The sequence below is a fragment of the Thermobia domestica genome, chromosome 10, assembly GCF_964235325.1.
Source record: "Thermobia domestica chromosome 10, izTheDome1.hap1.1, whole genome shotgun sequence".
Lineage (NCBI taxonomy): Eukaryota > Metazoa > Arthropoda > Insecta > Zygentoma > Lepismatidae > Thermobia > Thermobia domestica.
In genome coordinates this window covers 16,742,797-16,757,845 of record NC_137463.1, presented here as the reverse complement: position 1 = coordinate 16,757,845, position 15,049 = coordinate 16,742,797, and the positions used below count along the sequence as shown (strand labels likewise).

Sequence of the window (15,049 nt, the reverse complement as noted above, 5' to 3'; positions counted from 1 at the left end):
GCCCTAATTGACCATGATTGGTCGACGAGGTTCTTTCAACCCGAGAGAAATTTCTTGAATCATCTGGTTCTGTGCTATGATCAACTACCCCTACACCTGTCAATATTGCAGAATCTTAAGATTCAAGCTGTATAATTGAAGAAATAAGCGATGAACACACAACAATAATATAATGCAACATAATTCATGAAAAACTTAACCGTAAAGAACAAAATATAACTTTCCTTACTTTAAGTAATAAAAATCATACCTGCAAAACAGCATGCGATCGCGATGATTCTGCATTTGAATCTGTTGGGTGTTGGGTGCGACGTTTATTTCCGTACTCCAAAAGATTAAGCAATTCATCTGCTCCTGCTGGTTTGTGAATTGATAAGCCCTGCACCAAAATTCCTCCAGAACCATTCTCTCGAACTTGAAGACAACCTGAAGGTTCCACAAGATCTCGCACATTTTCATTATAAACCTGTTGAAAAATGTTATTTTTCTTCAATTACAAAAGAAGAAACTATGATTGACTGTCACCAATCATATACTTTATGAGTGGAAATAACAGGGACAAGAACAAATAGGGGAAGCGGTCGAGTGGAAGAGAGAGAGAAATTAAAAGTCATGATTACCAGTGCGAGCGTGTACGGAAATTTCTTTTTCCAATTTCCAATGAGATTATGTGTTTGAATCACGTGATAAAACCATAGTAATCCCGTTTAAGCCGCTAGATGGTAACACCAATAATTTTATACCAAGAATAGTACATGAAGTTTCCCTACTTTAATATTGCTTCAGTCAATTTCAAAGAAAATGAGACGGGCTCCTAAAACATGTAGTAAATAAAGAAAAATAATTACTTTAATGAGAATTTCAATTTTCTACCAAATTCCACAAAAATTGGATACTGAAAGATCGTTTTATTTTTGCATATGCAAGTATAAAGTATGGCATAATAAAGATTTAAGGCAGGAGATATTACGCTGTCCATGGCAATTTTTAAGCTCCATTTGTTCATTTTTTAAATTATTATTTATATTAAATGTACAAACATTATTTTGTACAAAAACTTAAAATATAAAAAGTAAGATAAATGATATCAAATACCGCTAAGAGTTAAGCAGCACTATATGAAAGGCACTACCACTAATAACTATATTTATCTATTTATCGTTAGAAATTTATTACAATAATTATCTTACAAATTTGTTAAATGTAAACAAAAAAAGTTATATTTTTAAATTTTTGTTTTACGTCCCACGATTATGCCGGCTAGGCTAAAGGAGACGGTGATGATGAGAAATCAAGGAAATGGGGAATGAAGAATGTGGGAGGAAACGGGAGAACCTCGAGATAACCTACGCACATGGTGTTTGTCCCCCATAAAGTATACATGGCGCGAGCTGGGATCGAACCATGGACTTCATGTACCAGAGCTGTTTATGGAAATGTTTTAAGCTCCATTTGTTCATTTTTTTATTTTGTACAAAATCTTAAAATATAAAAAAACTAAGATAAACGATATCAAATACCGCTAAGAGTTAAGCAGCACTACATGAAAGCTACTACCAATAATAACTATATTTACTGTTAGAAATTTATTACAATAATTATCTTACAAATTTATTAAATGTAGAAATGTTATATCGTACAAACGTCAAATCATATTACTAAGTAACACAATAATTTAGATTGAATGCTTCATACTTGCTTCATTTAGCTCCCGTATTTGAATTATCGGCTCATTTCAACAAATGAGCAAAACCGAAAATAGTAATAATAATAATAAAAATTTCCTATACAAAAATGCCCAATTTTCCCCGATTTCCAGGTTAAGTACAATTTTCCCTGACTTTTGCATATCATTTCGTTTTCCCTGACTTTTCCAGGATTTCCCCGATTTCAAGATTTGTAAGAACTCTATTCAGTTCTGTAATATCTTGAAAGATAGTGAAAATATTTTTAAAAATATTAAAAACATGGGAGCGACACTGATAACTACCTGTATGAATCATATTTCAAACTATCTTCATAATTAATAATTTACATGTGTGGATATTTCAATACTGATACCTCAATAAACACATGGGAAACGTTCCATTCTTCCAAATAATTTTTTTAAAAAAATGTTGTAAGGTATACCATTTTGAAGTAACAGCGTTTGGCCGTTTTCGATCAAAAAACAACGTTATATACCTCTCTTAATAACAATACTTCTGTTTTTATTGGTATTGTAAAAAAGATTCAGGGTAAATCTTTCTTTCTTGTGTTGCAATCGTTTATCAAAAAATGCAAAGAAATTGAAGAATTAAAATGTAAATACCTCCAAATAGGACATCGCTAGCTCACACGATTTTTCATCGCTTATTTCTTCAATTTTTCTGTATAATTCCTGCATTGTCAAGTATGTGATTCCTGGTGTATGGGAGTTCCCAAGCATAGTGTACGTTTTTCCAGCTCCGGTGGCTCCATACACAAATACTACAAGAAAGAAAAACAAGATACTTAAACGTTACATAAAACAGATATTTTGAAAGCAATGTCTCGAAAATTACATGAATGTGATTTACACAAATATTTATATATATATATATATATATATATATATATATATATATATATATATATATATATATATATATATATATCAGAAAATGGTGATACAATTACACAATAAAAATATCACATATACTGTATATAAAGTATCTTACAAGTCCTACAGACATCTAAAATCCTATAACTTTCAAAGTAAGAAACTTTTTTTCTTTCTTTTTTACATAGATTATCATAATAGATATTCTGCCCTTATTGGCAGGTCACTTTCCGCAGCTAAGAAGATTTTATGCTCCACGATCTTTCGCTAATCTCTTCGTCTTCACGTATGATCTTTCTGTTTTTATATCATCCATTAATTGTAGCCTCCTTCGCCCTCTCTCTTTTTCCTTCCACCATGCCCTCTAGCACGCCCCTCATGATACAGTTTCTTCTCAGGCAATGTCCCAACCAGTTTCTCTTCCTTTTCTCAATAATACCTAAAAGTGTTCTTTTCTCCCCCACAATTTCAAACACCCTCCCGTTCGACTCAACTAATTCTTTCCATTCTTCTCCACCTCCACATTTCGAAGGCTTCCAGTCGTTTTTCACCAGTTCTATGTTTCCGCCCCATACAATAAAACATTCCACACGAAGGATTTTATGTCTTTTTCTCAACTCTTTATTCAAGGTCCTACAAAACAAACTTTTCTTCCTCCTAAAGGCTTCTTTCGCCATTCCTATTCCTGCTTTTATTTCACGTTCGCCCTTCATGTCATTACTAAGAATACTACCCAGATATCGAAAACTATTCACTTGTTCTATTTTCTCCCCTCCCACTTTTATTTTTGACACAGACCGCTACGTTTCAATCACCATAGCTTTTGTCTTTCTCACATTTATTTTCATCTCATATCCTTCAAAGCCCTTCTTCAAGTTTTCTAACATCCTATTGATTTTCTTTTCAGATTCTGCAACCAGCGCCATATCGTCTGCAAATCTTATACATCTAATCATTTTACCTCCTACCAAAATGCATCTTCATCATGTAGGCTCTTTGTCACAATCTCTTCTAAATAGATATTAAATAAAGTTGGAATGAGACGGCATCCTTGACGAACTCCCCTCCCAGAAGAACTTTCACACAGAACTTTTAAAATTGTGTTGTGTCCTCACTGTTGAGTGAGGACATCACGTGTGTGTATATGATCACGTGATTCTAAAATGGCGTCATTTCGAAAGGAGTATGTTACAATTCTGTATAATTTAGAAGTACATGTTGCTGAATTTAAACCTTGTTTAGGTTCAAAGAAGGTTCAAAACTACAGAAAAGGTATAATAAGTTCGAAGCAATGAGAACTGTAGTAGATTTCGCATGTAGTGTTTCAGTGAAGAAGTGATGAATGCAGCAGTCGATTTAATTTTAGTTTTGAAATAAGCGTCCTGATCAGCAGCCCAATAAGTTTAAAGACAGAAGATTGAGGGGATGTGAAGTTCCTTTAACCATGTCCATTAGTCTGGTTGTACGTATTGTAATCTTGGAAGACTGTTACGGAAGAGCATTTGAACCATAAGATACACCTAGTCATCTAAAATGTCATCATCATCGCTGGCAGTAATTCGTCCTTTGAGAGTAATACAGCCTGACCCAACATAACCTTCCACATTTTAGATGCTAATAAAACAGTAAGTATTCCATCTGCAACTTACATATGGAAAGTTACTTATCGAAAAATATAAAATGGTACTGAAAACAGCTTATAATAAGGATCAAAGTGCAGGTCTTCTTGTAAAATTCTTCTGATAGTTTCCCTAGGAAGCTCAACAGCTGCAGCATGCTGCCTTGCAGAACATTTTGGGCACTACAAAACAGACTCACAGCCTCAATATTCTCATGTGTACGATCACTTTTAGATAGGCTTTTTTTTTTTTAATTTTTTTTTATTTTATTTTATAGCTGAACCGGATGTACGGAAATTCTCGATCCACTGCAACATAGTCTCTCGATCAGCAACATTTTCATTACGTGGAATAGTATACTTCAAACAAAAAGCTCTTAGCACTGTAATCACAGAAATGCTGTTTTTGAAGAAAGAAAAAAAAAAACATTTCGACTGCGTACGCGCGAAGAGCTTCTGACCATAATGACTGAAAACCGCAGGAGAGTGATGTGTCCAACCGACAACCCCACTCTTTTCGTCCCTCCATTGACAAAGTTCAAAATGTGGTAGGTTTTATTCGATTACCTTGAAGTACAGCGAACGGTATACCATGACCAAAGCCGCGTCGGTGTTTAATTGTAGGAAATAGGCAGTACGGAGCATTTGCTTCTTTGGGCGTACACCACACATAAACCTTGTCTGTTGGAAATAAAGATTAAGAGAACCCATCCGACCATATTACTCTCTTTCAATTATTGGTGGTTCCCTCATCTTTTGACGCGGTAACACTTCCATGGCAGTGATCAGAGGATTACAAATCGTAACCTGACTTCGTATGTTGAGATTATGCAGCTACTGTGATTGTAGAAGCATATTGTTGCAGATAATTGGTCGCAGCCACGACTTTTAGATTCCAACTAGTTCATCCAGTCATATTAAAAGTTATCATTCAATATGGCTGTCTGTGACAGACGGCCAGATATTTGTCTCCAGAATTTCTTTCCCTTCGCACACAACGTTGACAAGCAGAGGATAGAATGTAATCTTCTATAATTCTGGCACCGTGGTAAGGGGGGTGAATCGTCTTGAGAACTAAAGGGTTCACGGTTGAATAAATCTCTACTCGAAGGTACCATTTTAGTCTGAAGAATCATTGTGTATGTTTGAGCATTAAGAATACCATCTCAAATATGGATGCTACCGACCCCACTGGAAGAAAAACATCCCCAAATTATGACACTTATAGGGTATTTCGAAGTTTTAACAGTACACGCAGGACTAAGTGCTTCACCAGACACATAACACACCTTGGCGCGTGTGAGCCTTGACCTGCTGTACGTTGTTTTTGTGTATGGCTTCTTAACAGTCCTGAGTGAACGCCTATCCATGGATTTCAACTTGTTTCTCACTGTACGTGAACAAACACTGACAACAGATGTTTCCCGGCAACTCGATGCAAGATCTTGTGATGGACGAAATCTGTTTGCAAGACAACCGTCGCAATGCACTGTTCTGTACAGGAAAGAATTTCACTTTTCAATTTCAACCACATCTGCTAACTCTTCCACTTCTTATCTACCCTGGTTCCTGAATCTTAGCCTACTGCCCACGTAATGTGCTTTTATGCACTTTAAAATCTGTACAATTTCAGCATTGGTTTTGCCACACTCATTTAATGTTCGAATTTTACTGGCTTTTGTCGGTGTTATGTCCGACTGCTTTTCCCCAATCTGTGCCCGATGTAAATGAATTGCACGCTTTTCTTCTAAAATGCACTCACTAAAGCATGACTGAGGGATTGATTAAATAGTCGAGCACGGACCTCACAGTAAGCCAGACCGGGTCGGACATAAAATGAACATTCAGAAAGGCTGATTTGTTTCATTTACGTCGCATTTTGTAAAGTATCACTCATTAACTTCTCTAGCTTAATTTGAATTCTGCATAAGATTACTTTGAATTGTTGCATATTTCATTGTATGTTTATGTTTACTTATGTAGAAGCTTCTTATTAAACCTTGTAAATGCATATACATAAAATTACATTTTTTTCGATGAAAAGAAAACATTGGCCCATTATTATGTTTTTCATTTACTCTAAAAATTACTGTTCATGTATTTATTTGAACAAACAATTGTTATTCCGATTGTTTACAGTCAACGTGTACGAGTTAACTTGAAAGAGTATACTAAATAGTATCTCAAAATGTAAACAATGTGGCAACCGTAAGCCTCAATCTGGATGGATAGATATTCATACTAAGTAAGATCCCAAACTTTGCGAAGTGGCGCCCTACATATATATATATATATATATATATATATATATATATATATATATATATATATATGGAAAAACATATCTCTTTTTAAGTTTCAGTTCTATGGTATTTTTTATAGGTTGTTTAGAATATTTAGAACAATATTATAGGTATTAAAACTGTTAATAACCATATGGCAGTAGTTGTCAACTTTTGTCAAGTCAATATAATAGTTTGAAAGGTAGAAGAAATAAACATGAAATAATTACATAAATGACTGTTAAATTACTATTACATAAATGCTTCAACTTTGAGTTGAAGCGCTACAGCCTAGATGAAGCACATTTAACTAGATAATATGTGGATAGTGTATTTAATTCTAACGCCATATTCCTGACCTCCAATCATGCCTGTTGTTCTGTATGGTTGGGAAACATGGTCACTTACTCTAAGGGAAGAACGTAGACTGAAAGTATTTGAGAACAAGATCCTGAGACGAATATTCGGACCTAAGAGGAACGGGAATGGAGAAAGGCGGAAACTTCATAACGAGGAGCCAGAATGGAAGAAAGAGGAACACTTTCAAAGTCATAACTGAAAGACCAATCGGAAAACGACCATTAGTAAGACCTAGGCGCAGATGGGAGGACAAAATTAAGATGGATCTCGCAGAAATAGGAATATAAGGTAGAAACTGGATCCAGTTGGCTAAAGATAGAAGTCAATGGAGAGTTTTGTGAACGCGGCATTGAACTTTCGGGTTCCATAGGCCATATAATGAGTGAGTTATCTTCCTGACTTTCTTGACCTGAGGTGATAAGTCTAATTACATACTTTATTATTAATATGACAAAAATGAATCATTAATTAAATTTCAATGTTTAACATTTGAAAGTAGACTGTCAGAGACACCATCTGTGATATTGGACATAACCAACATTGCTCCCTAGCCCAATGTTGCACCTTTATGGGTAGTAAATTTATCTTAATACTAAAAACGATTCTTCTCTTTTTCAAAATCTGCCTTTACCCACTAATTCAAAGTTAACTTAAATAGTGTAGCGTAGTATCCAGCTGTTGCGCATCAAAACGTAGTGACCAGCTAAATGAATAACATCAAAGAGAAAGAGCTCCAAAAAAATGAGAAAACCCGTTAGAAAAATCTGAATTTTTATTATGTTCACCTCACTGTGTTAGTATGACTTTCTTTTTATTTTGGTCATGTAGGGTTAAATCCAAAATAGGACAACCATCTTTCTATGCTAAATGTATGCCTTCTATTTCCTTGAAGACAAAATACAGTGAAACCTCTATAAAGCGGACACCCCCGTAACGCACATATTCTGTAATATCCGAACACTGTAACAGGAAAAAAACATATTGGCAATCCTCTCTAAAGCGGACACTGTAGTACGGACACTTGCTCTAGAAACAAGTTGGAAAGTACAGTAAAAGTACGTTTTCAGTAATTCATACATGTGTCACCAAGGTAGCATTGCGACATTTTGCCTCCTCAACTGTCTGCTCAGCAACCCAGACGAAGTGTCTCTGTTTAACTCTCATGTCTTCTGCCTGCGTTCCACTTCCACCCAACCTGTGTTAGACACAAAAGTGACTGAGAGCTGACCGCTGTTTTGTATGACACGTTATTCTACTGTTCCACTGGAATCTCTAACCAAGCAGAAGACAAGTTTGGTATTTTTTGCCCGCGGGTAAGCATACTGTCTCAATAGACACTACTGGACTGCAATTAACCCACAAATTAAAGCGACATACTGAAAACGTATTAAGTAGTGATAAGCGTAAAGTGCAGAAAACTATAACATCTTATTTCCATGTTGTGCCTCGAACATCGAGTATTGGATGGAGGAAGATAATGCAGGTACAGTAACATTTTAGTAGTATTCGTAAATACATGATTCATGCATTTAAAGAAAAAAAATTTCATATTACCTTGTTTACTATTTACGTAAGAAAATATTGCAACCTCTCTAAGGCGGACACCTCTCTATAGCGGACATTTTTTGATTCCCTACGGCTGTCCGCTTCAGAGAGGTTTCACTGTATACTTTTTCTATCGAATATAAAATATTAGAAAAGAAATTAAGTTTTTTTAAAAAAAAAAATTCCTACTATAATATGAAATACCACTACACCTTAACATCTGATAACACATTATTATACTTCTAACGCCTTTAAAATTAAATATATACCTGAACAATTATATCCATCCATTAGGGATGCAATAATCTCTTTGGTGGTGCCTTCAAACACATCATCATTAGTATCATCCCATCCAAATACTCTATCAAAAATAAACTTCATGTTCTTCCTAGGCCTCTTTAGGTAATCTTTTTGTTTCACTCCTTGATAATAGAACTCATCTTCATCCTCGTCATTTGGATCGAAGATTAACATTTTATCATCTATTACATCTACAGTTGATCTGCAATTAAAACAAAAATATTATTGAGTCATACACACTAACTATAGAAGATGGCAAAAATTGCTGAATTCTTCCAAGCTTCATTTCTTGAAGTTGTTCTTTCTCCTCTGCTGCTAGCTTCAGTTCACCGTAAGCTTTTAAGACTCACCAATGTTTTCTTTTAAGCGACGTAAGTTGAAGGAGACAATATCTTTCAGAGTAGGTAATTGGATATACCTAATAGTCTGAACAGAATTTTCAAGAAGAAACCCTCGCTCTTGCATCTTATTTTAGTTTTTCCCGCTAAATGAGTCAATGTTGCCAGTATGTTTCAATTTGTGTTTGAGCATTACGTAGAACTTATACCTCTCCAGTGTCATGTTGGTACTTTAATATATTAAATTGTTTGCTTGATTTGGAGTTTACAGTCCCGTTCAGCACAGAGGCTATATAAGACGTGGACTACAGCTTTACGTAGGATCGGACCCCATGAGCTCCCACCGGAAATCAAACCCGGGTCTCCCGCGCCGAAGGCGTTTACTATAACTATATATCCACGAGGAAGTTTTATTCTAGTATATGTTCGTCCACTTCTCATGTTGATGTTTTAATTTCTGATTCCCTAATATTCAAATGAATTTTAATTCGTATATTCATCTTTGTAATTCCTAAAGAAAACAGTTATGAGTATTAAAGGCTTTCGGTGAACTGAACTTCGAAAAAACTAACAAATTAAACATGTTTTCTTCGCACCAATTATACTACATATGTCCAAGATTCTATATATAGGGTGTCTTAAAAGTTCCTTGACAGAGTAACACTTATCAGAGTTACAACAAAATGTAAGAAGGGAACAGTCTCCAAATGTGATGTTTTCAAAACAAAGTGAAGGATTTTTTTTTTAAATTGGACGAGCCGTTTGGGCTGTACAATCTGTATGCGCCAAATGTTAAATGAAAATACAACGTTGTCATTAATAGAGGGGCTGGGAGGGGGATCAATTTGTAAGAGTATGGTGAATGGGGTATGTTTGAATCCGGGGCTGTCATTTACACGTTAGTGTTAAAGACAGTAACTACATTCACTCATGTTGTGGGTCCAAGTAAATGACAACGTTACATTTTCACTTAACATTGGTCGCATAAAGAGTGTATATCCCAAACGGCTCGTCCGATTTAAAAAAATCCTTCACTTAAAAAATTGAAAACAACATATTTGGGGACGGCTTCCCCTCTTACATTTTGTTATAACTTTTATAACAGAGTTACACTATGTCAGGGGACTTTTGAGACACCCCGTATATTGAGGCTCCAATTATTCATCTACGTAAACCTATGCTGAAGAATATATAACAATTGAAATTAAAAATCCTACTATATATGAGTATATGTGTAAAAATATATATGAGAACTACATTCTTATCCACAAATAGGATTGTAAAGCCATAGATTTCAATTAAACAATCCTTTCTTGGAAGTTTATATACCAGAATATGCTACCTACTGTAATTTCTCCTTTATTATTATTATTATTATTATTATTATTATTATTAATTAATATTATTATTATTATTATTTATTATTATTAATAATAATAATAATAAACCTGTTGAGCATAAATTTTGACAGCTGAAATATGAATATTAGCTTATATAGATGCAATATTTGAACTAACATGAATTTCTAAATACCATACTGAAATTGTACTGCACGAGATTTAGTTTAATTCTTAAAAATACTGTGAACATACCTAAAATTCTGAGAGAGTTCATTTGAATTCGGTGGGCGAACACGAACCACAACTTTTATGTTTGCTGAGGCTGCTCCATCGGTACGTCCACTAGAAGATATTCTGCCTCTTGACCTTCGTTTGAGACGATAGGACCTCTCCAATGATCTTCTGTTAAGAACCATTTTTTTTTCCCTCTTCTGAAGATCAAGTGATTGCAAGCATTAGTTTGTCTAATAAAGAAAAAAATACTAAGTGATTAATAATATTAATGTTACTCAACATTGTTATAACGACATAGAAAAGACTCACCTTGTATGTGGTGCTATTGTATATCTGTTAAAACTTCATACTATTCTTCAATATTGTGCAGTCGGTCCACTTTCACCTGCAAGACAGCAACACCACTATCACTGTTTCTGTCCAATTTGCAATGTTTTAAAGATTGTAGGTGCCCCAGTTCCTATTAGTTCAACAGGAAGGCATCACCCCAATATCAAAGGAAGATACTGATACAGCTGAACACTTTCAGTTTATTGAATTGCTAATTTCTGTTCTAACGAGTCTGCACAAAAGTCGTATGATTTGGAGCCTGTAATACATTTTGGAACTTGCACAAATAGTTTGGAAGCTTTAATATTTGAAAACTGTGACTGTTACTTATCTTTGTGCAGAATTAAAACGCCATGTGAAATAAGACTAGATTTTAACTTTATGAGACCAATATGCGAAAATGTGGTAATGGAAATTGGTTTAGTTTATGGCAAAACTTTCAATAGTTTTTAAATTCTGTTCAACTCAAAGGTGAAAGTTCTCCTTTTCAGGGCATGCATGGTACTGATCAACTATTACAAAATCAAATTTTTCGGGATTGACACTTTGGAACTGTATATATTAAATATATATATAAAGTTGAATTTTAGAACAGACGACTTTCACCTCATGTTTGACAACTTCCAACATCCTCATCTATGTAATTCTGAACACCTGCAAAACGAGAATATACGGAAGAAGTGATGCATATATCATTGTATGTTTGTATTACTTACGTATGCAGAAACTTAATAAATCTTGTAAATGCATAAAATTACAGAGTTGCAATTAATTTTTCTGCGTGCAAATTAAGAATATTCCGGCATCATATTGTAGTTAAAATTGTACGTACGTATTGTTTTTTTCTTTTTACAAAACTGTCCTATAATCTTGAGTCTGTAAGCGCCTATGAACTTTTACTACACTCTATTGTACACAGAAACAGTAGGCTATATATGCTTCGTTCTTTTTTTTTTTTTTTTTTTAGTGTTTAGAAGGGGTCCAGAAGCACGTAAAAAAAATTACAGGGGAAATGGATGATACAAGTACTTAGACGTAACATAATATAACCAAATCTAACCTAATATTAGTAGAAATAAGCGAAATTCTATCATTTTTTGGAAAATTATGCTGAACCTACACTAACATAACATAAACTAGCCTAACCTAATGTGAATAGAAATTACCAAAATTGTAACAATTTTCAGGAAAAAAAAGAGATGGATCCCTTCTGCGAAACAGGCTTTTTTTAATAGTCTCCTCCTGCTTTAGAATAAAATCTTTTATTACCAAGTTATATTTTTAGTCGATACATTTGCCCAGAACTAAGGATATAGCAAAAGAAAAAGGCAACGAAAGCTCAAGAACAGGAGCTATTTTTAACTGCTGTGGTAGATTTAGCGTCTACATCGAGCGTTTCAGCTCTGACATGTGGATCTACAAGTCATCGTGGGATTTTAACCATATGAAGAACCACGGAAAACGAACACAATTTTCAACAATAGAACAAGTGAATTCGCGGCTTTTGTGCCGTATCGCCGGACCACTTTGAAAACTGTAAAAAAAAAAAAAAAAAAAAAAAAAGAAATCGCCAAAGTGTATTGCATTCGGTTATATTTTGTTGGATTACATTAAGTTGTTAGATTACGTTACATTAGGCGTGCAGTATTACTTTAATACGGATCCATAGTATAAATATTAGTACCGTAGAAGTAGGAGTAAGAGTAGTAATAGTAGGAGTAGGAACGGGTTTGAAGCCCGGCAGGGCTTGGTTGAGTTCTTTTCTCGACATGAAATGGGCAAATTAGACTTGCCAATGTTTTCTTTACATTTTACAATTTCTGGATCCGTATAGTAAAACAAGTGTACCTCTCCGCGAAATAGTTCATCCGCCTCCACATACAGTGCCGCTAACCTCAAAAACAATCAATAAATGCAACTACTTTCTTAACTTTTACTATTCCCCTTACCTCCCTTGTACTCATTCTTTCTCACAAATAAATTCTCCAATTGACCCGGTAAATTTCCTAAAATTGGTCCGGCGTTACGACACTTAACCCAAATTCGCTTAAAGATTATGGGATGGGGAGACCTTTACGATACCCGCTCTAGTTGGTACCTCCATAATTGGTATCCAGCTATTCTACTTCAATTTGCCCTTTTAAAGCAGTCCCGGGGCCGATTCCCGATTGGGGCTCTCAGTCGTAAAGTGAAAAACGCTTTTTCAGGTCAACATATTGAATGAGATTTTTCCTGAATTTTCCTCATTCACACCAGACAAATGCCGGGTGGTACCTAACATATACTATAGATCCTAGCCCGCCGCCTTCCTATCCCGAATGACGTGCTCGACAAGGAGCGTCATCGCTCAAACGCAACGGGCTAAATGGCCATATATGCCGACAGCCCAGAAATATAAAAAATCTTTTTAATGCAGTCCAACTTATCAATACACAAGTGGTGTGTATATTATAAAGTGCACCCATAGAATATACTGTACATAATAGTTCCATTATGACAGATTACATACAGCTTGCTCTACGTTTTGGATATTTTGCATTTATTTATGTTCGGAGGCAAATGGTGATGTAAATTCACTTCTTGTACTGAAGTTTATTGTGTAGTATTATATTGTATCTACATAAATTCCACTTTTTCGCCAGTATATTCTCAATTTACACTTACAACACTTTATTTGTTAATATTTGAATTCTTATAAGTATTAAAAAAAAAATTAAAAACAATACCGTACCTTACAGACACAAGTAACAAGCTGCTTTTCAATGATCGTTTTTACTCGTTCGTTCCTCTATTATCACTATCCCTCCGTCATTAGAGACAACGGAATAGTTATATGTATTAACATAACAACATACATATATATATAAAACACTGGTTAAACTAATTCAACATTTAGTAAAATATACAATTCACTCTTGCGTTTAAACTGCTTTTGAACTTTGCCGCATGCAGGATTGAGCAAGTGTTAACAGGTCATACAGATACAATCAACGGATATTCCGAATTGTCTTTGTTCAAATTACTTTCTCTTCAACTAGTGTGATCAAATGGACCAGAAGTAGTGTTCATTATAAAACACACACATACACACTGGAAAACAAGAAGAGGCGGTTTGTTTTATTATGACTTTTACTCAACAACATACCGGCTATTTAAATATTGTCTTGATCACTGAATAACCAGAGGCGGTATGACATACTACCGCATACCGTCTCACTTTGACCACTGTGTATATCATAATAAACTTATATTGTTTCATTACATTTAAGAAGCTACTAATGCATCCTCGTGTTCCGAATACTAAGTAAAGAGGCAAGCGCCTGTATATGAGCTATGAGACGTAAGAAATGTCATTTAGAAAAATGATTAGCATCATACTAAAGTTCTGACTACTCCAGGAAACATATGTTAGTAGAACTCTTTGGTATGGAACTAATTACGCTTCAGAACGACTCTGCACAAGGCCCATTAACTTGGGTTCTCATTCCTTACAGGTTTCAATCATGGAGGGCATAGTTTGTGTTTCAGTTAGCGATAATAGCCTTGATATTTTAATTACTTGTGATACATTACGATTAAAAAAGTTGTGCAGATCGTTATGGAATGAAGCCGCTGATGTAAAGGTCGCTGTACTTGTCATGTATAATACCTAAAAATAAGTACTAGAACCTAGAAGGGTTAAACGTAAACATTCCGCAGGAAAGGGTAATATGTGTTAAAATAGGCCGGTTGTTACCTACTAGATAGAATGTTAATGTTTTTCACAAACCAGAGTACGTATTAAACTCACATAAACAAGTTTTTTTTTTTTTTTTTTTTTTTTTTTGTAAATAAGTTCTGTTTGTTTTTATTTCTACGTTGCTTATTAGTTGTCTCGATGTCTTGAGTTTTGAGGAAAATTAATTATTGAGACGACTATTTAAACGAAGGCCAATGCATGCACGTACATTATTTGTATACAGTTTTGCATTGCTGAGCAAAGTTTTCAGCTGTAACTTCTGTAATGCTCAGTAATATGGCGATTTAATTAATGAAGACTAGCTGTGAATGCAGAAACAAACAAGAGCAGCGGCTCTAAATTGCATACTGTTTAGTATTACTTTAGGATATTGCAGGTCTAG

At 34.7% G+C, this 15,049-nt stretch overlaps 1 protein-coding gene across 3 annotated transcripts in view; it reads right to left on the bottom strand.

The window, feature by feature from the left end:
- Klp67A (Kinesin-like protein at 67A) overlaps positions 1-13,909 on the bottom strand; it is an 89,650-nt gene extending 75,741 nt beyond the window's left edge. The window contains exons 1-5 of one of the 3 annotated variants that reach the window (XM_081727782.1): positions 13,660-13,909; positions 10,617-10,828; positions 8,656-8,888; positions 2,312-2,469; positions 251-466 (exon numbers count right to left, since the gene is read on the bottom strand). In XM_081727782.1, the coding sequence (XP_081583908.1) occupies positions 251-466; positions 2,312-2,469; positions 8,656-8,888; positions 10,617-10,780 (771 nt within the window). In that variant the 5' untranslated portion in view covers positions 10,781-10,828; positions 13,660-13,909. The remainder of the gene's footprint in view (positions 1-250; positions 467-2,311; positions 2,470-8,655; positions 8,889-10,616; positions 10,829-13,659) is intronic. The other 2 variants (XM_081727780.1, XM_081727781.1) reach the window with 2 other exon arrangements.
- Positions 13,910-15,049: the final 1,140 nt, after the last annotated feature.